The sequence below is a fragment of the Rhinolophus sinicus genome, linkage group LG07 (assembly GCF_036562045.2).
Source record: "Rhinolophus sinicus isolate RSC01 linkage group LG07, ASM3656204v1, whole genome shotgun sequence".
Classification (NCBI taxonomy): Eukaryota; Metazoa; Chordata; class Mammalia; order Chiroptera; family Rhinolophidae; genus Rhinolophus; species Rhinolophus sinicus.
In genome coordinates, this window is record NC_133757.1 from 58,083,597 (window position 1) to 58,108,972 (window position 25,376).

A 25,376-nucleotide genomic window follows, 5' to 3' on the forward strand; every position below is an offset into this window, starting at 1 on the left:
AAGGGACTGCCTCAGCAGGTCCCTTCAACAAGACTAGACTGAGATGAATAAATTGCTTTCCCAAAGGCACATATCAATTTCTGGAAAGCAATGTGGGTCACTACCAGCTTTGTTATCTCTTTGTCAACATTTCTTTTGCTAGTTTGATAGGAGAAAAATGGCATATATTTTAAATTTGCATCTCACTATTTGAGAGTGTAAGTATAATATTTCTAGTCGAATTTCCACTGTGGTGAATTACATGCTGATCCTCTTGCTCCTAATTTTATTACAAGTGTCAAATAACAATTCAACTGCAATTTTTCATGTCATTTGTTATGGGAGAAAATAGTAATGAAGAATACATATCAATAATCCGTTAAAAAAGAACTGAAAGTTTTAAGAACATTTGCTTTCCTTCAATGCTATGCTTAAGAAATATAAGAGGCACATCGGACATCTGTGTAGTTGGAGGTGAAATAGCACAAGTAGTCTTAAGGATGTGTGGCTAAGAATTTCTGTGTACGTATTAAAATGCAAATGTATTGAAGAAAGATTGGGAAAGCATTTTTCCTTTGTAGGTCTATATATCTTTTTCTTTTGGCAAGAGCTATGAGGAAATACCAATATCAATGATAATAGAAAAAAATGATAAATGAAATAGTGATAATAGTAATAGAAAATAATATGCATTGGTTACATGCATAGAATTATGCTAAATAATATACATGCATTGACTCATTTAGCCCAAACAATAATTACTTAATTTCCACCCATCATGTGCAGAAGAAAATGGGGCCCAAAGTTTGAGAAAGTTAGCTTCTGTCAGACAGCTGGTGAATAGCTGAGAGCCAAACCCACATCCTTATAACTCAATGGTATTCAAAAGGGGGCAATGTTGCCCAAGAAACATTTGGCAAAATCTGGAAATACTTTGGGTGTTACAATTTGGGAAGGATGCGCTACAGGTATCTACAATGTTTCCCCGAAAATAAGACCTAGCCGGACCATCAGCTCTAATGCATCTTTTGGAGCAAAAATTAATATATGACCCAGTATTATATTATATTATATTATATTATATTATATTATATTATATTATATTATATTACCAGTCTTATAGTAAAATAAGACTGGGTCTTATGTTAATTTTTGCTCCAAAAGACGCACTAGCGCTGATGTTCCTACTAGGTCTTATTTTCAGGGAAACATGGTATGAGTAGAGGGGCAGAGCTTCTGATAAATATCCTGCAATGCCCAGGATAGCTCCTCACCACAGAAAATTATTCTTCCCAAATTTCATGTGTGGTGAGAAAGTTGAGAGTCCAAGCTCAAGTTACAAAATGTGTCTATTAGGAAATTCTGAGAGCCTAGCCTAGGAGTTCTATCACCAACCTTTCCACTGCAAGCATTTATTTTCACTACATGGACGGTGCCAGTTTATCCAGGAACACTATAATTTTCCCTTGAAGTGAAAATTTCCTACTTGCTTACTATATCGGGCAAATCTGTCTTTATTTTATCTTGAAGCCCAGGTTAGCTACTTGAAATTCTCTGCAAATTGCAGTGTTTTAACAAATGAATTGTCTGTGTCTGGCATTCTCTTAAGTTCATTACACATTCACGGGGAAGGGTTTCCCTTTACAGTTATGTAACAAGACATGAAACATCTAGTTCAGTGAAGCAACATGACAGCCTGGGAACACTTGACTAGGCTGCAGAACCGGATCTGCCAGTGGCTTAGAAGCATCTAGTCCCTCACCATCATTTACAAAGGAAGCATTTGTGGCTCAGAGAGATGAGCTGACCTCATTTTCTGTGTCATTGGTGAGAGAGAGAGCTGGGGCTAGAATTATAACCTCCAGACCAGTTGAGGGTACTTCTCAGCCTGGTTCAGGGATGAGAAAGAGAAATGATCAAAAGTGAGATGATCTCTGTATTCTAGAAGTACCAGGCACTGTGCTAAGGAACAAGGATATAATGATGACCAGAACTGACACTGTCCCTACTTTCAAGGAGCTTACTGATTACTGTAGGTGATAGATACGAAATAATAATCCCTCACCCAATGTGCCAAATCCTACAGCCTTTAGTGAACAGTGCTGTTAGAGCTTACAGAAGGCAGGTCAGGGAATTAACCTGACAATAGGACTAGCTAAAGATTCTCTGTTCAGAGGGCATAAATAACGTGCTCAGTCCCTGGCTGAAGAGACACCTGGTTGAGGTGGGTGGCGTAGTGGGTGGTGAAGGGGAGGAGTGGAGAGGAGTGCTTGCTGTGCCCAGTGTCTGAAAGGGGTGTCGAGCTATACTAGTTTGCTTCAGTGGAAATGTGTTAGTTTGACTGCCGTTGTTAATAGGTCTTTCTGTTCTGGTACATGGTGCCAAAATTCTCAAAATAGCAACAATGGTCAAGTTGTTTTTAATTACTCGCATTAGAGATCCAGATGAAATCATGTTCTAAAACATAACCACTCACTTTCACTATCCTCTGGGCTTGTAAGTCAGACTTGAAATAAAGAACCTTTTGATACAGACATAGATAAGCTGGGAGCAATGCCAAAAGTGTGTGTGTTACATGCACTTGAGTCGGCTCCGATTCCTGGCAACCCTATGAATGAGTGACGTCTACCATGTCCTGTCCTCACAGCCCTACTCAGCTACTGTAGACTCAGCCGATGGCTTCTTTGTGGAGTCAATCCATCTCATATTTGGTCTTCCTCTTTTCTACTGCCTTGTAATATTTTCCCCAGCATGGCTGTCTTTTAGCAGAAAGACAGACATTTAGAACTATTTAAAAATAGCCTCCCTCCTGCCTTTATTGCCTGGGGTTCCAGACCAGGTGATTATCAGCTCTGTCAACACTGCTTTCCAACACAGACACTGTTTTCATTTAACCTTCTGCCTCCCACTGCGTACAAGCTGCAGAGCTGGAAACAATGTCATGTTGCTCTACTTCCAACACGTGCCTGCCTACTTCATTTGGCTGGTCTATTGATTTCAGTGCACCACCAGCAATGTGTTGTTAGGAACAAGGCAGGTGATGGTGCAAACAACAGGGACCGTCCTTAGCACCTGGAGCATCTCCACACGGCGAGCTGTCGGGGAGGCAATCAGCATGAGGCTGCCCCAGGAAACAACTGTATTGACCAGGGCCTATGTGGGTGTTTAAAAGGAAATCGGTTCAGCTCATGCTGGAACCGACCCGTGAATGGACTGTAGCATCTCCTCCTTCATATTAAAGCGACATTTTGTACATTATACCAAGTGAGGTTTTAACAAAACAGGTATACACACCAAAAGTTAAGATGTGTGTGAGTGCAGGGAAAGAACATGGAATCAGCTGCCGTACTTTGTAACATGGTACAGAAATGATAATGGAAGGTCTGGATAGGCAGCTGTCCTGTCCTGAGCACTTCAATTTCACTAGAGATATCATCTGATGGATGAAATTGTGCCAGCCTGAACTCTGCCCACGGATGGTACTGCACAAATTTTGGAAGGAACTGTAATAAATACTTTCAGCACAGAGCATAAAATATCCAAAAGGTATAATCCTACCTTTAAGGAGGGCTGGTGCAGACTTTTTATTCTCAGTGAGTTATACACTTTTGAGGGCCAACAGCTGAGATACTCAGGAAAATAAAGGAGGGCTGAATTCAGCCTTTGGTCTCTAACTTGTTTTGTTTTGATTTTGGTATGTATCTCTTGCTTTTTGAAAAATACTTTATTTTTTATTGTTTTAAGTAGACTTTATTTCTTTTTTAGGACTGGTTTAGATTTACAAAAGCTTGTTAAGAGAGTTCTCATATATCTGTACTCAGTTTCCCCTATTACTGAGATTGTATGTTAATATGGTACACTTGTTTCAATTAATGAACCCATACTGATGCATTGTTATTAAGTAAGATCCATAGTTTATTCAGATGTCCTTAGTTCTTACCCAATTGCTTCTTCTGTGCCAAGATTACATCCAGGACACCACATTCCGTTTAGTTGTCATGTCTCTTTAGCCTCTTCTTAGCTGTGGGAGTTTGTCAGATTTTAATGATCTTGACAGTTTTCAGTACCCGTCAAGTATTTTGTTAGGATGGACCTCTATGGGAATTAGTTCAATGTTTTCTTCATGAATAGAATGGGGTTATGGGCATTGGGGAGAAAGACAACAGTGGTAAGGTGCCATTTTTATCGCATCATATCAAAAGTTCACACTATCAATACAAGTATGATTTATCACTGTGGATTATTTTTGTCATGTGTTTGAGGTGGTCATTGTCAGGTGTCTCCATTGTGATGTGACTCTTTATTCCCCCCTCCCTTTCTATGGAGTTCTCTTTGGGAGGAAGTGACTATGTGTAGCCCACATTTAGTGGGTGTGGAGTTATGCCCCACTCTGTGAGGACAGAATAGCTCCCTAAGGTATTAGAAATTCTACTGCAAAGGGTTTGTCACGTCTTCCTCATTTATTTATTTATTCCATGACTATTTAAGAGTATGAACTCATGGATAGTTATTTTATACTTAGAGTTATAATTCAACAGTTAATTATCACTTTCTTTATTTTATGATCAAATTCTTTCAGCTTTGACCATTGGTAGCACTTTCAATTTTTGCCTGTGTCATTTTGACATAACTGATCAATGTAGGTTTTTGGGGGGTTTGGTTGAGCATGTCCTTGCTTCGAGGCCCTGTCAGCAGACAGATCAAAGATATATCTATTTCAGTCTTACAGATTTCACTTATTTCCGAAGTTGCTTAGGATGGCAGTCCCCCAATCTCCACCTCCCACTACTGTGCTTTCATTCATTTCTAGCACACTTAATTGCCATTGTCAGAGGTTGCATTCCTTCCTGGGATCTCCAGACCTCCTAAATGATACTTATGTTGTTAATAGGTATATTTCTTTTATAAATATAGGGCTATTAAGTTGACCTATTTCCCCTTGTATGAATTTTGGTAATTTGTGTCTTTCAAGAAATTGGTCCGTTTCAGCTAATTTATCAAATTTGAGAGCGTAGAATTATTCTTGTCTTCCTTCTTTAACCATTTTCTGTCCATGAGAATAGTAGTGATGGCGCCTCTTTCACTTCTGTGATTGGTAGTCTTCTCTTTTTTTTCTGGGTTAGCATGACTAGAGATTTATCAATATTATCAATCATTTTAAAGAGTCAGCTTTGCTTGTGTTGATTTTCTCTATTCTTTTCCTTTTTACCAATTTCATTAATTTTTTTCTCTAATTTTTATTATCTCTCTCTTCTGCTTGTTTTAGGTTTAAATTATTCTTTTTCTTTTTCCCTGAAGTGGAAATTTAGATGATTTTAGATATTTCTTCTTTTCAAATACAAGCATTTAATGTTATAAATGTATCACTAATCACTGCTTTCATTACCTCCCTCAAATTTTGATAAGTTGTATTTTCATTTAGTTTAAAATATTTTAAAGCTTGCCTTGAGACTATTTCTTTGACCATTCTGTTATTTACAAGTATGTTGTTTAATCTCTAAATAGTTTTGGATTTTCCAACTATCTTTCTGTTATTGATTTCTAGTTTAATTTCAATGTAGTCTGAGAATGTATTTTGTATGACTTCTATTTTTTGAAGCTATTAAAGTGTATTTTATGGCCAATGATGTAATTTATCTTAATGAATGTTACCTGAGAGCTTGAGAAGAATGTGTAGTCTACTGTTTAGGAGTATTTTAAGAATATCAACTAGATACAGTTGATTGAACGTGATGTTCAGATGAATTATTTCCTTAATGATTTTCTGCCTGATGGATCTGTCAATTACTGATAGACTGGTGTTGAGTTCTCCACGTATAAGTGGATATGTCTATGTCTCCCTGCAGTTCTATCAGTTCTTGCCTTATGTATTTTGGTGCTCTGTTGGACATACTGTTTTATCTCCTTGGAAAGTTAGCTCCTTTATCATTAATTAGACGATACCCCTTTTAGCTTTTTTTTTTTATCCCTAATTCTTTTTCTTGTTCCGAAGTCTGCTGTATCTGAAATTAATATACCTAGTCCAGTTTTCTATTGATCAGTATTAGGATGATACATCTTTTTCTACTCTGTTGCTTTTATCTTACCTGTGTCTTTATATTTAAAATGGGTTTCTTATAGATAACATTTCACTGGGTTTTGTTTTGTTATCCATACTGACAATCTCTGTTTACTTGGTGTATTTAGACCATTCATATTTAAATTGATTATTGATGTAGTTCAGTTATGATCTGCCATATTTAATACTGCTTCTCTTCTTTGTACTTGTCCTTTGTTTCTTGTGTTCTCTTCTATTTCTTTTTTGGTTTAATTATTTGATATAATTCCATTTTCTCTACTCTTCTAACATATCCATTACGCTTCTTTTTAGAATGTTTTCATGGTTGCCCAAGAGTTTGCGGTGTACATTTACAACTAATCTATGTCCACTTTCAAATAACACTTTACCATTTCATGGGTAGTACAGATATTTTATAACAGAGTATTCCCAATTTCTCTCTCCTGTCCTTTACAAAGTTGCTGTCAATCATTTAAATTGTGTATGTACTATATCCATAATACATTATTACTTTGAACATTTTCCTATTTGAACCATTAATAATAAGAAAAATAAAATATTTTGGTTTACATTTATTTATTACTTCTCTGACATTTTCTTTCTTTAGGTAGATTTGAGTTTCTGACCTATATCATTTGGTTTCTCCCTTGGAACTTCTCCTAAAATTTCTTGTAGGACAGATCTGCTTGTAATGAATTTCCTCAATTTTTGTTTGGGAAAGTCTTTATTTTTCTTTCATTTTTGAAGGATAATTTCACTAGAGATATAGTTTTAGTTTGGTGTTTAGAAAAAAAATAGTAAATATTCCACTCTTCTTTCTATTTGTTTGTATGATTTCTGATTAGAAGTCCACTGTATTTCACAATCATTTTCTTCCATAGGTGAGGTTTTTATTTTCAGACTTTTTTCAGCATTTTATTTCACTTCTGTGTTATTATTTTCTTTTTTTTTCTTTTCCTGTTTATAAAAATACAGTTTGAATATGATAGTCTGTGGTATAGATGTTTTCGGTATAGATTTATCATTCATGGTGTTTTGGTGTCCTGTGAGCTTCCTATATCTGTGGTTTTGTATCTGTTAATAATTTTGGAAAGTTCTAGGTCATTACTTTAAACATTTCTCCTGCTCAATTTTCTTTTACTCCTCTTGCAGGTATTCCAGTTATGTATATTTTATACCATGAAAATGGTATAAAATATCATTTCCATAAATTCTATAAGTGGAATTTATATCATTTCAAATTGTCCCACAGTTCTTCAATATGATGTTCTGTTATTTTCCTTTTTTTTTCTTTTTTTTTTTTCTTTTTTGTATTCAGTCTTTGCTTTGTGTTTCTTTTCAGGAAGTTTCTATTGACTTTCACCCAAGCTCATTGCTTCTTTCCTTAGTTATGGGAGTTTAATGATAAGTCTAGCAAGTGCATTTATCATTTATGCTACAGTGTTTTTAATTTCTAGCATTTACTTTTTAACATTTCTTGGAGTTTACATCTCTCTACTTAGAGTACCCATCAGTTCTTGCATGCTGTCTACTTTTCCCTTTTAAGTCTTTAGCAAATTTATCATGCTTGTTTTAAATTTTAACTGTTTGATCATCCAACATATTTGTGGTATCTGAGTCAGATTTTGGTGATTACTTTGTTTCTTCAGACTTCATATTTTTGTTGTTGTCATTTAATATGCCTTATAATTTTGTGGATTAAAAGGTAGACATAATATAATAGACAGTGAGGTAATAGACCTTTGTCTAAGATTTTAGACATATGTTAATCTGGTTAGTGGTAGAGTTTTGTTTAATGTTTGCTGTAGCTTAGTTGCCAAGAGCTTTAACATCCTCTAGTGTTTTGTGTTTTCTTTTTCCCTTTTTAATTCTGTCTTTGGGTTTCCCTAAGAACTCCTTCTTCCTCTCCCCTCCCCCCCCATTCAGGATGTATTTTATTTTATTTAGTTTTTAAATTAAAAAAAATTAAGTATGGTTGGTATATAATCTTATATTGTTATATTAGTTGCAGTTGCACAACGTAGTGATTTGACATTTTTATACCTTATATTGTAATCACCCCACTAATTCTAGTAATCATCAGTCACTGTGTCAACTTATTAAAATATTATAGGATATACTTTTTTATTTTTTAAATTAGTTTCAGGTGTACAAAACAACATAGTGATTAGACATTTATATACCTCACAAAGTGATAACCCCAATAAGTCTATTAACCCATCTGACACTGGACATTATAGTTATTACAATATTACTGACTACATTCCCTATGCTGTACTATATATCCCATGACTAGTTTTAAAATTATACTTGGCATATTATTTAATATTAGTTTCAGGTGTACGGTGTAGTAATTAAACATTTATGTAATTTATGAAGAGATTCCCCCCACTGAGTCTGTACCTACTGACACTATACATAGTTTTTATAATATTACTGACAATATCTCCCATACTGTGTTTTACATACCCGTGATTCTTTTGTAACTACCAATTTGTACTTCTTAATTCCCTTCACCTTTCCCACCCAGCCCTCCAACCCTCCTCCCATCTAGTAATCATTAGTTTGTTCTCTGTATTTATGAGTCTGTTTTATTTATTATATTCTTTAGATTCCACATATAAGTGAGATCAGGTGGTATTTGCCTTTCTCAGTCTGACTTTCTCAGTCTGACTTATTTCAGTTAGGATACCTTCTAGGTCCATCCATGTTGTCTCAAATGGTAAGATTTCATTCTTTTATATGGCAGAGTAATATTGCATTGTATGTATGTCTCACAATTTCTTTACCAATTGTCTATTGATGGGAATTTCTGTTGTTTCTATATCTTGACTTTTGTGAATAGCACTGCAATAAACATAGGGGTGCATATGTCTTTTTAAATTAATGGTTTGGTTTCTTTGGATAAATACCCCGGAGTGGAATTGCTGGGTCATAAAGCAGTTCAATTTTTAATTTTTTGAGGAACTTCCATACTGTTTTCCATAGTGGCTGCACCAATTTGCAATCCCACCAACAGTGCACAAGGGTTCCCTTTTCCCACATCCTCGCCAATGCTTGTTTGTTGATTTATTTATTGTAGCCATTTTTGACAAGTGTAAGGTAACAAATATCTCATTGTAGTTTTGATTTTCATTTCTCTGATGATTAGTAACATTGAGAATTTCTTCATATGTCTATTAGCCATCTATGTGTCCTCTTTGGAGTAATGTCTATTTAGGTCCTCTGCCCATTTTTTATTGGATTGTTTGGTTTTTTTGAGTGGCATGAGTTTTTTAATAAATTTTGGATAATAAGCCCTTATCAGATGTATCATTAGCAAATACCTTCTTTCATTCAGTAGGATATCTTTTTGTTTTGTTGATGGTTTCCTTTGCTGTGAATTTTTTTTTTTTTTTTTTTAGTTTGATGTAGTCCCATTTGTTTATTTTTTCTTTTGTTTCTCTTTTCTGAGGCGATACATCAGTAAAAATGTTACTAGGGGTAATGTCTGATAATTTACTGCCTATGTTTTCTTCTAGGAGTTTTATGATTTCAAGTCTTACATTTAAGTCTTCGATCTATTTTGAGTTTATTCTTGCATGTGGAGTAAGAAGATGGTCCGGTTTTATGTGTTTATTTATTTTTTGCTTGTATCTGTCCAGTTTCCCCAGCAACATTTATGAATAGACTGTCTTTACCCCAATGTATATTTTTGCTTCCATTGTCATAGATCATATGACCATATAGGTGTGGGTTTATTTTGGGGATCTCTATTCTGTTCCATTGATCTATGTGTCTGTTTTTATGCCAGTAACATGCTGTTTTGATTACTATGGCCTTGTATTATAGTTTGATATCAGGTAGTGTGATACCTCCAGCATTGTTCTTTCTCAAGATTATAGTGGCTAATTGGGGTCTTTTGTGGTTCCATATACATTTTAGGATTAGTTGTTCTACTTCTGTGAAAAATGCCATTGGTATTTTGATAGGGATTGCATTGAATCTATAGATTGCTTTGGGCAGAATGGACATTTTAACTACATTAATTCTTCCTATCCATGAACATGGTATGTGCTTCCATTTATTCGTATCTTCTTTAATTTCTCTCTTCTATATCTTAAAATTTTCTGAGTACAGGTCTTTTACTTCCTTGGTTAAATTTATTCCTAGGTATTTTTTGTGTTTTTTGTTTTGTTTTGTTTTGTTTTTTGATGCAATTGTAAATGGGATTGTTTTCTTAATTTCTCTTCCTGATAGTTCATTATTGGTGTATAAGTATGCAATTAATGTCTGAATATTAATTTTGTATCTTGCTACTTTACCAAATTCATTTGTCAGTTCAATAGTTTTTTGGTGGAATTGTTGGGGTTCTCTCTATATAATATCATGTCACCTGCAAATAATGACAATTTTATTTCTTCCTTTCCAATTTGGATGCCTTTATTTATTTTTTTTTTTTCTTTTTCCTGTCTGATTTCTGTGGCTAGGACTTCTAATACTATGTTCAATAGAAGTGGTGAAAGTGGATATCCTATATTGTCTCTGATCTTAAGGATAATGCTTTTAGCTTTATCGATTTACTATGATGTTAACTGTATGTTTGTCATGTATGGCCTTTATTATGTTGAGGTGTGTTCTGTCTATTCTCACTTTTCTGAGAGTTTTTATCATAAATGGATGCCAGATTTTGTCAAAAGCTTTTTCTGCATCTATTGATATCTCACATAATTTTTATTTTTCATTTTGTTTATGTGGCATATCATAATAATTGATTTGAGTATATTGAACCAAACTTGCATACCAGGAATAAATCCCACTTGATCATGCTGTATGCTCTTTTAAACGTATTGCTGAATTTATCTTTGCTAATATTTTGTTGAGAATATAAGCATTCTGTGTTCATTAGGGATATAAGCCTATAATTTTCTTTTTTTTATATAATGTCTTTGTCTGGTTTTGGAATCAGGGCAATAGTAGCCTCGTAGTGTGAGATTGGGAGCCTCCCCTCCTCTTGAATTTTTTGGAATAGTTTGAGAAGAATAGGTGTTAATTCTGTTTTGAATGTTTGGTAAAATTCACCTGTGAAGCCATCTGGTCCAGGACTTTTGTTTGTTGGTAGCTTGCTGATTACTGATTTGATTTCATTACTAGTAATCGGTCATTTCAAATTTTCTACTTCTTCTTCACTCAGGAATTTTGTATGCTTCTGGAATTTGTCCATTTCTTCCAGATTGTCCAAGTTTTGGCATATAGTCGCTCATAGTATTTTATTAACATTTTTTTTTTGTATTTCTGTGGTTTCGGTTGTCACTTCTCCTCTTTCATTTCTGATTTTATTTATTTGGGTCTTCTATTTTTTTCTTGATGAGTCTGGCTAAAGTTTATCAATTTTATTCATCTTTTCAAAGAACCAGCTCTTGGTTTCATTGTAGTTGTATTTTTTTCAGCCTCTATTTTGTTTATTTCAGCTCTGATCTATATTATTACATTTCTTTCTCACTTTGGATTTTATTTGCTATTATTTTTCCAGTTCCCTGAGGTGTAAAGTTAGATTATTTATTACAGATTTTTTTTTTTTGGGGGGTGGGGTTAGCTCTGCATTGCTATGAGTTTTCCTCTTAGGACTGCTTTCACTGTGTCTCATTGATTTGGGGTCAATGTGTTTTCATTTTCATTTGTCTCAAGGCATCTTTTGATTTCTTCCTTAATCTAATTGTTAGCCCATTAATTGTTTAGTAGCATGTTATTTAGCCTCCATGTATTTGTGTGTTTTTCAGGATTGTTTTTTTCTTTGTAATTGATTTCTAGTTTCATACCATTGTGGTCAGAGAAGACATTTGATATGATTTCAATCCTCTTTAATTTATTGAGACTTGTTTTATGGACTAAAATGTGGTCTATCTTGGAAAATGTTCCATCTGCACTTGAAAAGAATGTATATTCTGTTGTTTTGGGGTGAAATGCTCTAAAATTTTCAATTAAATCCATCTGGTCTGGTGTATCATTTAAGGTCACTGTTTCCTTGTTGATTTTCTGTCTGTAATATCTGTCCATTGGTGTCAATCAGTTTTTAAAGTCCTCTACTGTGATTGTGTCACTGTCGACCTCTCCCTTTATGTTGGTCAATATTTGTTGTATATATTTAAGTGCTTCTATGTTGGGTGCATAGATGCTTACTACGGTTATGTCCTCTTGGTGGATTAATCCCTGTATCATTATGTAATGTCCTTTTTGGTCTTTTATAGTTTTCATTTTAAAGTCTATTTTTACTGATATAAGTATTGCTATTCCATTACATGAAATATCTTTCTCCATCCCCTTACTTTCAGTCTATGTATGTATTTTGATCTGAGGTCAGCCTCTTGTAGACAGCATATGTACTGGTCTTGTTTTCTTATCCATTCAGCTCCCTTATGTCTTTTGATTGGAGCATTTAATCCCTTTACATTTAAAGCGGTTATTGACAGGTACATAGTTATTGACATTTTATTTGTATTATTTTTCTTCTTTTGTCTGTTTTTTTTTCCCTTCTTAAAGAAATCCCTTTACCGTTTCTTATAATATTTGGTGGTAATGAATTCCTTTAGCATTTTCTTGTCTGGGAAACTCTTCTTCTCTCCTTCAATTTTAAATGATAGCCTTGCTGGGCAGAGTAATCATGGTTGTAGTCCTTATTTTCATCAATTTGAATATTTTCTGCCACTCCCTTCTGACGTGCAAAGTTTCTGTTAAGAAATCAGCTGATAGTCTTTTGGGAGCTCCCTTGTAAGTAACTAGTTGTCTTTCTCTTGCTGCTTTTAGGATTCTCTCTTTATCTTGAAACTTTGCCATTTTAATTATAATGTATCTTGGTGTGGGCCTGTTTGGGTTCATCTTGTTTGGGACTCTCTGTACTTGTTAGGCTTGTATGTCTGCTTCCTTCACCAGGGTTGGGAAATTTTCAGTCATTTCTTTCAATAAGTTCTCAGTCCCTTTCTCCCTTCCTTCTCCTTCTGGTACTCCTATAATGCAAATGTTGTTATGCTTGATGTTGTCCCAGAGGTTCCTTTAAAACATCTTCATTTTTTATTTTTCTGTTTTCTTTTTGTTATTTCCATTGGGTGTTTTCTGTTACCTTGTCTTCTAATTCAGTGAATCAATCCTCTGCTTTATCTAGTCTGCTCTTCATTCCTTCCAGTATATTCTTCATTTCAGTTATTGTAGTTTCTATATTTAACTGATTCTTTTTATGGTTTCTATTTCCTTTTTATGCTTACTATCTCTGTTGAAGTTCCTACTAAGTTTTTTAAGCATTCTTATAAGTATTTTATGTTCTGTCTCTGGTAGGTTGGTTGCCTCCATTTCATTTAGTTCTTTTTCTGGAGTTTTCTCTTGTTCTTTTATTTGGGACATGTTTCTTTGTTTCCTCATTCTGTCTGTCTCTCTGTGTTTGCTTCTATGTGTTAGATAGATCTCCTATGTCTCATAGTCTTTTCCAAATGGCCTTATGTAGTAGGTGTCCCATGTGGTCCAGTGGCACAGTCTTTCTGATCACCTGTGCATGTGTTCCAGGAGTGTCCCTTGTGTATATTTTGTGTTTTCCCTTGTTGTAGTTGAAAATTAATTGCTTTTGGCACATCAGTGGTTGGGATCGAGTCTCAGGTTGACTGGCTGTGAAGACTGGCTATGTCCATAGCATATGAGCTGCTGTGTGGGGGCTGATCCCTCAGAAGGAGATTACTGTAGCAGGCTCTTGTATCTGTTGAGACCACCCTTTGCAAGTGCCGTTTGAGGGGCTAATCAGGTATTCCTCTTGTGTGGTCTCAGGCCAGCCTCTGGGTATATTATTTTTGGTGCCTCTTGGGACGGGCTCCCATGCAGGCCAATTTCAGCCTTGCCTGTGACTGGCCTGGGGCTACCTGGTAGGAGCCACAAGGTAATTGCATCTGGTTGCTAACTCTGTTGGACTTGGCAGCATGTAGGGGTGGCCTCGCCATGAATTGAGGCTGGCTGCCACCAGAATCAGGCCTAGGACAGCTTAGCAGGTGGTCGGTTTGCACTGCAGCCTTTCTTGGGTAGCTCTCTGGATTCTGTGGGCCCAAGGTGAGCAATGACTGGCCATGGTGTTCTCAGGGCATTTTAGGGAGTGACCACAGGCTCACCACTGACAAAAGAACTGACTCTACATTAGCTTTGTAAAAACCACCCATACTCTGGGACTCCTCCACACTCAACTGCATTCTTGTGCGGGGAGTGGGACTAGAGTCCCTGCATGACAGTCATCTACTGTTATTATAGCGCAGTCCTGTGAATGTACTGTTAAGGAATGTTGGAGGGGAATCATCTATAATCTTACGATTATATTTCATTCTTTTAGTGAGTCTGTATTCCTGGGCTATGACCTTCACAATTGTTTCTTCACTTTCTGCCCCTTATGTGAGATAGAAATGCTACAGGGGGGTGGAATCAGGGAAATGCTTTTCTCTCAGGTGAGATGAGACTACAATAAAGTCTCTTTTCGCTGAAAAGTATGCAGCTGTAATGAAGAACACTCTGCATACATTTCAAGGTAGTTACTTTTCCCCTTCTTTTGTCAGAGACATGAGAAGATTGTGTGTGTGTGTGTGTGTGTGTGTGTGTGTGTGTGTGTGTGAATCTGGTGTGGGTCTGGAGGTAAAACCCATGAAAGTGTGGGAGCCCTCCCTAAGACTGATCAGCCCTCAGATGATTCTTACTCTCACTTTAGTCCACTCACAGATTCCAACAACTTATTAAAATTACCACTTAAGTATCCCTACCAAGTTATGGTTCCAGCTATAGGTAAGCTGATCTTGACTATGATTCTCTGTATTCACTTGTCTCTCCAGATTTTAGAGTGGTGGTTTGCCCTGCAACCTCAATTATCCGATTGACATAAGAATAGTCATTGATTTTCAGTTTGTTCAGCCTCTTTCTTATTATAAAGATACGAATGATGATTTCCAAAGTCTTTATTTGTCAGAACTGAAAACTAGAAGCTATCTTTAAATTCATTTGAACCAACATGTGTGAAATGTTACTTTGAAGAATTGCCAAATAATTAGGTATTTTTAGTGTTCCCACGTTGCAACCAACCCTGAATAGGGATAAAGGAAATTTAAACCTGAATCTCAGGTTAAATGCAGCCACTGAAGTTAAAATGATTCTTGTGAAGGCTGTGAGAGAAAGGAGAAAGATCCAAAGTAATAAACTTTAGAAACAAATTTGTGTTGATGTATCATAATAGTACAATTGAAAGCAACTGTATAATATAACAATCTGAACTTTTGAAAGAAAAGATTTTGAACACAATATCTAATATAAACCCTATGAATAAGCAGAACAAGTGAGAGGTTGGTTCTATTCAAAACTTTCATCCAGGATTTTGAACAAGGTCTTCTAGGTAGCTCTGAGGATCAAATGTCTCATTCAAAGCAGACACTCTGAGCTAATGGCCCAAAAGCTGAATTAGGCTTTTTGACATATGTTGTTTTAAAAAAATGAATGAGTTCCTGACTTTTAATGATTCAGTGATTTCTCTAGACTCTCTGGATACTCCAGAAATGCTTGGCCAGTGTTGCCCCGGGTAGCCCTCTGCAGGAACAGATCGGAGGCTTACCTCCTCCAGTTTGCCCCAAATGTTCTCAGATCTTCTCATTAGTTTCTGTAACTGAAACTTAGGCATTAAGTTTGTTTTCTAAACCAATTTGTTAGAAGTTTGGGGGAGAGGGCAATCCTATGAGGTCTTTTATAGAATTGGGAAGTCACATGGAAATTCTGGATATTGGTTACATTTAATTAACATGTCTATTCAGTTCACTTTTTCCATGGATGGCATGCAATAAACAATTTTAATGAGTCAATAAAGGAGTACATATGAAAGCATTTCCATCTTTTTTTGGATCTTTGTAATTTGGGGTTGTTGGAAATAATCACCTTTTCAAAATGATTTCCATATCTTCTTTTTGTTCTGTATCAATTTACTCCACTTTGCAAGAAGTCTGATCATCTTCTGTAAATCCATTTTGTAGAATTCAGATTCTGACTGATTCGGACATGGTCATTACTGCCACGATGTGGTTTATTTTGGAAGTACTTAAAAAGAAAACATTTAGTTAGATTTTGAACGTAAGGTTACATAAACTTGATATTTTCCCCAAGTCTCCATAATCCACACCCACTGATATACTTTTCCTCAAGGATAACACCTAGTTAATAGTTTACTTTTTTTTTTTTCAATCTGAATTCTGTGTGATTATGTGGGAAACACACAGACACACACATACATACAAACCCACACACAAAAATATTAAGTTCGCCAACTTTCCACCATGTAAGCGCATGGTGGAAAGTTTGCAATCTTAATTGTCAGACCTTAGTATGTACATACAAAATCTATATATGTATTCACAAAGCTAAATATATGCATGTACACACATACATACACTTGCAATATACATATTTCTGTTGATTACATTTTCCTTAGTACACAAATGGATTCATATTATGTATATTTTTGTACATTGATGTTATTCATTTGTAGACATTTCTTTTGTCTCCAGTTGTTCTCCTTTTGTGTTTATTTTCTGCTTTGTTATTAAAAATTATACTACTGACATACTCTGACAATTATATCATTTTGAACTTTTACAGTTATATTAATGATGGAAATTCCTAAAAGTAGTATTCTGAATCAAAGAGAGTATATTTAACATTTGGAACATATTGCTAATTTGTACCCCAACAAATTTGCACCAACTCTACTTTTCTCAAAACTTTGCCTTTACTAGATATTCTTGAAATTTATTTTTCTGTATTCTGATTTTCATCCCTTTACAATGAGTGCAGTTGTAAACTTTCTCATATGCATATTGCGTATGTCTTCATTTTTCATGAAATTCTTGTTCCTATACTGAATATGAATATCCAAATTTCAAAATCTCTGTAACTTGGTTAGCATGCTACAAATGTCATTTCTCAGGATAGTTTTCATCTAGAGCTTCTAAAAGAGAAACCTGCTGCCCCTTACCACCTGTTCTCGTGCCAAGTATCCAGAGAGTGTTCAACTTGGCAACTTGCTGCCTGGTTAAGATGCCATGTGGTATTTCCCTTGAAGCAAAGTTTTATTAATGTGTCATCTCTGTAGGTTGTTTTTAGGGTCCTCTTAGATATCATAGTCGCAGGTGAAACCAAGGGTTAATAACTCTAAATAGTGAAATGCTCACAAGTTTCTTCTTTTAGACATGGTAAGTACCTGGTAACAGACTGAAAGAGGCAAACAGTGGAGAGTGGTGGACAGATATGCTGAATCACTATCCTCCATAATTGTGAGAATGTCCTGAGTTTCACCCAATCAGCATTTATTAAGTCCCTATTATTAGTAGTCAGCTACTAATTTTTTTTATATAAAAAGTACATTGAATAAAACATACGTGTGTTTTTTGGGTTGTCAGGCACAGCATGCCATGGAAAGAAATGAGAAGACAGATTCAGGGTACTAAAGGAAAGAACCCTCTTAAGGGAACCTTATCTAATCACAGAGAGTTTGGGGCGAGGCGAGGAGAAAGAACATAATGTGTAAGAAATGGGATGCAAATGATGTTTCTATCATTCTCCTGATCAGGTGCCCAGTGGAAAGTTACTGGAAAATCCCATAACTTTTCAGTACCTACCTGTAATGTTATAGGCCCGCCTCACACAACTTACCCTCCAGCTCAACTTTGTACATGTGATTTCCCACAGTATTCAAAGGCGGAAAGGCATCCTGTGACTGCACTGGAGAAAATGATGGAGTCAAGCTTTGCTGGCCCCCAGTCATTCCCAGAGGTCCCTTCTCCCGACAGAGGAAGCCAATCTGTCAAACACCACAGGTACAGGTAGCTTATCATGGTGGGAAGGGGCATATTCACACCATGGATGACTCTGGACAACACCTGCCAAGAATGGCAACAGCATTCAGAAGAGGTGATTGTTTTGCTTCTCCTGTAGTTCTTCATAGAGTGGATGTTCAAGCTGCTCACAGCCAGTAAACAAAGATACCAGCAGGCTGCAGTGCCCCTCTGAGAAGCCTAAAGGAACTATTAACAATACCCATCAAAGCTGCAGACACAGACCAGTGAAGGAAACAATTGCATTCTGAAAAACTATTAAAAACATGATTTTTCCTAGCCTGCCTTACCCCTGTCTGCAAATTTAATGACTAATTCTTCCCTAGGCAGCTGATGTGACACGCTCTGGGTCTTCCCACATGGTCTCACACAAAGAAAACTGTCCATGGGGAAGAATCCTGGAGAGTCTTCTCCTTGGGTCTGTAAGGTCTGTCATTAGTACAAGCTGACCATAGCAATTGGCTCTTTGGACGAGAAAGCCAAAAATAAAGTTATCTGTTAAATTTCACGATATTCTGAGGCTGAAAAACTTCATCATCATCTTCTAGTCACATGCGGTGTTTCATCCACAAGGAATCTGGAACTCCCAAAAATTGAAAGTCTTTGTTCTAAAACAAGTGCCGTGTTTGGGATGAATGCTGGCACAGACATTATGTTTATGTCATTTAAATGTATATCCTCAATATTTGCAGCAATTGTCCCAAGACTTAAGCTTCATTTTCTTGGTGATAGCCACAGTACTTTAAAATTTAAAAACAATATGAAGAGATAAAAATTTTTTTTAAATGGAACAAAACAGAAAACGTAAAAAATAACAGTTGTGCCTGGCAATGAAAGATAAATATTGGTTTTCACATATCTAGGCAGTGTTTTGAAAACCACCACAACAGAAGTGTGCATTATAGAAGGAACTACCTTGTCCCTTGCCTTTCAATGAGTCAAAAAAAAAAAAAAAAAAAAAAAGGATTTTATTGATGCTGACACATTTACTATAAGGTTTTCTGTCACTCTCAATACTAAGCCTCAGTGCTTGATGGTGATTTTTATTCTTATTCTACATGAGTAGAGACTGAGATACTAAGGTTTGCTATTTTTTTAAAAAATGGTTTAAATATTTTCAACTCAGGATTGAAATATGTTTGTCTATTGGATGATTGTTTTAGTTATTAACTACAAGTTTTTTGGTTTATATCAATTGAGGCATTTGCAGATTTTTCCCTGTGAAAAAATCATTTCAGTTCACTGGAGCTAATAGAAGTTCTTTAATTAGGGAAATAGGTCCATAATTACCAGCCTTTTAGAAGATGGATATTTTCTCCAAAACAGAATTTTTCCCTGCTGATTATAACACGTTAAAGTAGTATTCCATCCAGTCAAGTAAAATCATTCAGTATAATATTATTCTAGCACTATATTATGCCCTAAATGTTTTAAAGTTCAGATAAAAAGGAATTACAGCTTCTAATGTATTTGAGCTGCAAATACCCTCATCTGTTGATACACCCGCTCCTGTCTTCTACCAGGGTTTCTAGGGAACAAGGACATCTTTAAGAGACCTTCCTTTTTGTTTGGTTCAATGACATTGCAGCACTTGTTGGCATACACTGTGTCTTGATAGATAGGCAAGGGTTGATTTATAAAGGCCTTCTCAAGCTTTGTAAATTACAGTTTAATATATCATAGCTTTTGTTTTGTAAAACATGCCGTAGACTTCAATGTTTTCATGATTGATAACCTGGTCACTGAATTATATAGCCTGCAAACTGCTCCATAACTTCCTGAATGCTACGGGGTTAGAAGGCTGGAAGAACTGATTGATCAATAGGTGGAGAACTGCTTTGTAAGACGGGTCACTAGTTCATACTGGGAGACTTCGCTGTTTTGACAGTTTGGCTAGCTATGAAAAATTAGTTTCTCTCTGTGCACTGCAAATACGACTCATTTGGATAACTCCTTTCTGAAACAAAACTATTAATTCAAAGCCATTATTTCTCATTTTTAGTCCCCCCTTCCCTGCCAAAAAAACTCTTTCTTTTTAAAGAAGTCTATTGTTTCATGTCCTACTGATTGCATTATACTTTGGCCATGTTTAGCACATATGTAGACAGCACATATGTAAGTTTTTTACAGTGAAATAAGCCCAGGGTTTTTATGATTAGTGGGAGCATTTGAATTGTCATATGTGGCAGAGCAGTCGGGAGACTGAATTGTGTTGAGCACCTACTATGTGCCAGACTCTGTGCTACACACTATGCATACTTTATCTCTTTTAACTCCCAAGCAATCCTATAAAAACACTCAAGCAACATGCCAATGCCTTTTGTTTGCACCTCCTCCACCCACATCTAGTTTTTACCTTTCTCTGCCTTACCCTATGCAGTAGGCGGGCAGCTGCTCCCTTGTCTTCTAGCTTCTGTTGGTTCAATGTGAGGTGCCTGCAAGAGATGGAGGGGAGGGGAAAGAGAGGTTCTAGCACTTCTGCCCCCTCCCTCCCTGTGTGGCTGCCACAGTTGTGTCCCTCTTCCTGGGGCCAAAGTGCCTCCAGATGGTCCTCTCCTTACCACCCCTTTCTCTCTCTATTCTGATAACCGCCCCCTCCTCTTTCCCTTCAGTTATAGGGATAGTAACAGCTTCCCATTGATACTAGCCCTGACATACAATAGTATCCTGTATTGCTTTGTTTTTCTCTAACACTGAACACACCTTTGTAAATAGCAATAGTTCCCCAAATGACCCAGTTTAGAATGCTATCTATTTTCCTTCAGGACTCCGACTGGTACAAGTAGTTCCCCCAATATCATGTTGCTATAACGTATAGACCTGAGATGCACACCGAGATTCAGCTAATTCTAGCACCCAGGCCTGAGCACCGCATGGACTCCATAATTGCCACAGGATGGTATAGACAGAAGCTGGAAGGGAGGGAAACAAATAAGCTATGTAGATCTCCTTAAACTTGTTGGCTTCATGATCTTACTAGAAGTCCCTTGTTGTTAGTCATTTTGGGACTCAACATACAAGAAATAGCATGATAAACAATAAAGTTGTAATAACAATGCCAGTTATGATCTGGTGTTTGCACAAACCAGGAAGTCAGTGTTGGCTTAAGGAATATGAAGTTTGATCAGTCTCCTTGGCAAAACCAGAGAAGTGGCTCCTAGTATTCAGCTGTCAGCTTCTCTATCTCCAACCTTAAATAATATTTGAGAAGTTTTGTTTCATATTTATAAAGTAGAAATAACAGTAACATTGGTGGGGGAAAAGTTACAGAGCTCCAGATAATAAAGTGATGTGGGTAAAATTCATCTGGGGAACTGGTCCCTTTAGAACTTGATAGGTTTACTGAAATTTTGAAAACAGTTTTCATCTTTCTCCATATGGTTTTATGTAGTTTGACCACGTAAATTGACATTTCATGGAATTTATACACAGGAACAAAGTACCCCTCACTACTTCCTGTGGGAGTAGGGTAAATTCAATGAGGTGGAGATGGGAGTGGATATTTTTTATATCTTTTGCCTTTTGATGGCATCTAAAAACATGGTTACTTGGGTATTTGGATGTATGAGTCAAAATGAGATTATATAATCAGATGTTTAGTAAAAAAGCAAACTCAAAATAAAAATAATTTAGCTTCTCAAGACTGATGAAAATTCGAGGGAGTGAACTGAGAATTTAGCACATATGTTAAGGAGAGAATGCCAGTTAAAGTAAGGTTTTGTTTGTTCTACCACTAACACAAGTGAAATTGTCCCCATAACTGCTGTCAGAGTTTCCTGTGTTTAGTTCATGTCTAATAACAGCACCATTTTTATCTTTATTAGAGAAACAGCTACTACAGCTTGGATAATGAGGGCGAATGGGAATCAGGAGCTTGAGAATTCCTTAAGCCTACCTCTTATTTTGGCTGGAAAGCTGCAATGATGAGTATTTTAGTCCCTGGTTCTCCAACATGGGAGCCAGAAACACAGGACCTTCTCTTTGTCTCAGTCTCTCCAAGGGGAAAATGGATATGGCAACTTTTGATCCCCTTCTAGCTGACAGACTGCAGTCACAGACGGAGCCGGACCTGGAAGTTTGAGGACGTGGGGTGTAAATGCAGTATTTGAAATGTCTGAGCAGCTACCTGTGAGGTTATTGCTGTGATCAATTTGTTTGCCGGGTTTTCTTTCACCCCAGCAGGAGCCTCTCCTCTTGCTGCAGCCCAGGACAAAGGAGTGGTATGCTACATAGGAATGCCTTCAGAAGGACACCACCTTCGCCCAGGAGTCGGCTGGGCGGACTTGTGGGACCAGCATATCAGCAACTTGAGGAATCAAGGATCCCAGACCAGGATACGATACCTTGCCAAGGGTAGGTCTTAAAAGCAATGGAAGTTAAGGGGGGAGGGGATATTAATGCCGTGTTTTTAAGTTGAGTTATGCTCCTTGGGGTTTTATTCACTGATTTCATCATTCATTGGCTACTTATATCTTTGTTCCACAAAGGTAAACTAACTTAAAGGAATAGGTACGATGGAAATAGGTATCAGGGAAGTATTAGATGGAAAATAACACTAAGAAGGAATTAAGTGTATGTAAGTATCTAGGCACTATATTATTACATAGTTGCTAAAACAACCTGGAATTTGTCATTGACCAAATACAGTAGAGATTTCTTAGGGGACTAAAGTGTTCTTTCATCCTTGGGTTTTAAAAAAATACTTAGTTCTCTGATCAGTGTTGTGGACCATACCCTAAACAGTGAGCTGTAACATACATACTCATGCAGTACCAGCTTCTGTCGAGCATTCTTAGCAGGTCCCAGTTAATGTTGGCAGCATACTGTCAAAATACAACTTGTTGAACTCAGATCTCTAGTTTCATTCATGGTGCAAGAGTGGAAGGATGGGCTTTGGATATGATGTCTACTGCTCATCCTTGCAGAGCAAAATGTATCCCTTCCTCTGAGTGGACACAGACCCTCATAGGACTCATGACATGGTGAGTGGAGTGTAGGATGAATCTTAGTCACCATTCACCTAGTTGACTGTTCAACCAAACATGGCAGCTCTTATTTAAACTGACTGAAGTTCAAATCTCATCTTTCCCCTACTACTTATGTGAATTTGAGAAAGTTTTGTCATCTGAGCTTTAGTTTTCTTATCTGTAAATTGAACAAAATAATACCAGCCTTTCTGAAAGTTATTGGGCAGCATTTTTGTTTTTAATCACATGTATAAAGAGTTTGTACCTGTCACATAGTAAGCAGAGAAGTAGTACTGGTATTTATTGTCACAGGAACTGTTATAGAATCATCACTGATTTTAAAAGCAATGCAATCAGGGTTTGCTCCAGAAATTTCAGGAATCGGTTCCTTCACACAAGCCAGGTTCTTATTACATCTAGTTTGTGTCTCCCTGGATGAGTCAGACCGGGTTTCTATGCTGTTTTGGCCTGGGTGATTTTTCCACACTGAGTCAAGCTGAAGGCCAGAGCAGGTAGGAGCCTTACTTTTTCTTTTCTTCTTGGCAATATGGTATATACACATGCATATGCAGTAGTGCCCTGTCTGAAAAAGCTCAGCAACAGATTTCTTTAGGAAGACTAGAAGATAGGAAAAACAATAGCCTATGGCTGGGTTTTATAATTTCGAAGCAGTTCCAAATGAACTGTAAAATGTATTTGGTACAGAGCTGGGGTGATAGTTGCAAATGCGGCGTAACAGCCACGTTGTCCAAAATGTATAATGCAAGTCAAGAAGCAGTTGGCATTTTATTTGCCTTATATCTGAAAAAGGGGCTTATAGTTAGTAATCGATAATTACAATTAATCATGTTTCATAATTACTTTTTTTGTTAAATCACTGATGATGCCTGTTACATGGGAATAGTATATTTTGTGAGCGGAGGGAGAACCCACCCATGCTGTTTTCCTTTCTGTTGGGCACTGGGATGGCTACCATCGCGTACGTCCCAGGTGTGAGGATGCTCTGAGTCTGTGCTGGGCACACACGTACAGGAAGCTTTAGGGGCTCAGATTCCCGTTCCATGTTCAGGCGCTGCTTCGTCTTTGACCTCCTGGGAGACTTACACTTACTGTCTGCATAGTGGTGCTTTGGCTTTGACTCCGTCATCACTGGGATTGGAATATTCTCTCCAGCTGGCTGGCCATGTGTATTTTCCTGTGTGTGATATGCACCGAGGGTTGATCAATGGTGACTCCAAGTGTAAGTCACTGTGTGCTCAGCACGGTGAATCTCAGGGAGCAATCTCATTCTCAGTTCTTGAAAACAGCTCTGTTCCACTCCTGGGGGACCGACCATCTCTCCGGACTGGAAATAGGATTGGTAATAGAATTTTACAGCTAAAGGCCCTCTTCAAATCTGGGCCTGGCCTGGAGGGGGAGTGAATGAATTTACTAGAGCCAGGAGCCATCTGCTGCTTGTTTATCAAGTATGTGGGCTATGTCTGCTAGTCAGGCTTCGTGTGTGACTTCTGTCCTTGTCACTGAATTCAGCTGAATTTGAACCCAGCACCTACCTTAGCAAAGCCTGAGGAAGGGTGAGGTGGACAAGAGATGATTCAGGAACCTTTCTCCCGATCGGTGGAGCCGTGACCACCATGGCAGTGGCTCACAGAACTTTGAACTGGGTTATGTCAGGCAAATCAAGCTAATCTATTCATATGTTAGACAGAAAGAAACGGAATCACAAAAGTTTGAATGACACACAAAAAGTTAGATTACCACCTTAAAGTAGAAGCCATACAAAACATACTGATTATCTACCTCACTCAACTAGCAACTTTACGTACTTCATGATGCTTCAGAAACTTTTAGAGATGAACCCACTAAGGATAGCAGAGCTTCAGTGGCGAGCCCAAGGTGGGTTTTACCGTGTAAAAGAACTGAGACCAAGTACTGGCCTTTCTGACTAAATAAACCACTAAGCCAGAAAATGCATGTGAAGAAAATCACATCCCTGAATGACGATGTGTAACTGGAAACTCTAGTTGTACGGCTTCAGAGGAAAAAGTGAATTCCTCCGATTCAGTCAGTTCATTCTAGTGCCTTATGCGCTAGGAACTGAGTCTTGGAGTCCCCTGGGGAAACACAAATTCCTTGGCCTGACCCCTGAATTACTGGGAATAAAACCAAATCACTAACTGTTGGAATCTCTCATCTTTAAAAGACTGTTTTGACCTACGGAATTACAGCGGAAATGCACTTATGATTTCTTTGTTGTGGGATCAGAGAAAGGGCAGTCCAAACTGGTATTTTACAGTCGATGAATGACAAGCTCAGTGATCAAACTGGTGACAGTGTCACTGACTCTCAGAGGGTGCAGAATTCTGAGTGTCTTCCAATTCAGAATCACAGGTAGAAATTTAGCTCTCACGGAAGCTTCTGGAGACTAGTGTTCAACTTCGACTCAAATACCAGTGCTCGGATGCAGACAGCAACTCTAGGAAGGAAGGGAGGACCACCAGACTG

At 37.1% G+C, this 25,376-nt stretch overlaps 1 protein-coding gene across 12 annotated transcripts in view; it reads left to right on the forward strand.

Moving 5' to 3' along the window:
• The window catches only part of NRG3 (neuregulin 3), a 1,096,988-nt gene that overhangs the window by 1,067,019 nt on the left and 4,593 nt on the right, over positions 1-25,376 (forward strand). For 3 of the 12 annotated variants that reach the window (XM_074339699.1, XM_074339707.1, XM_074339701.1), the window contains exons 7-8: positions 17,759-17,892; positions 22,084-22,257. In XM_074339699.1, the coding sequence (XP_074195800.1) occupies positions 17,759-17,892; positions 22,084-22,257 (308 nt within the window). The remainder of the gene's footprint in view (positions 1-17,758; positions 17,893-22,083; positions 22,258-25,376) is intronic. The other 9 variants (XM_074339702.1, XM_074339708.1, XM_074339710.1 and 6 more) reach the window with 4 other exon arrangements.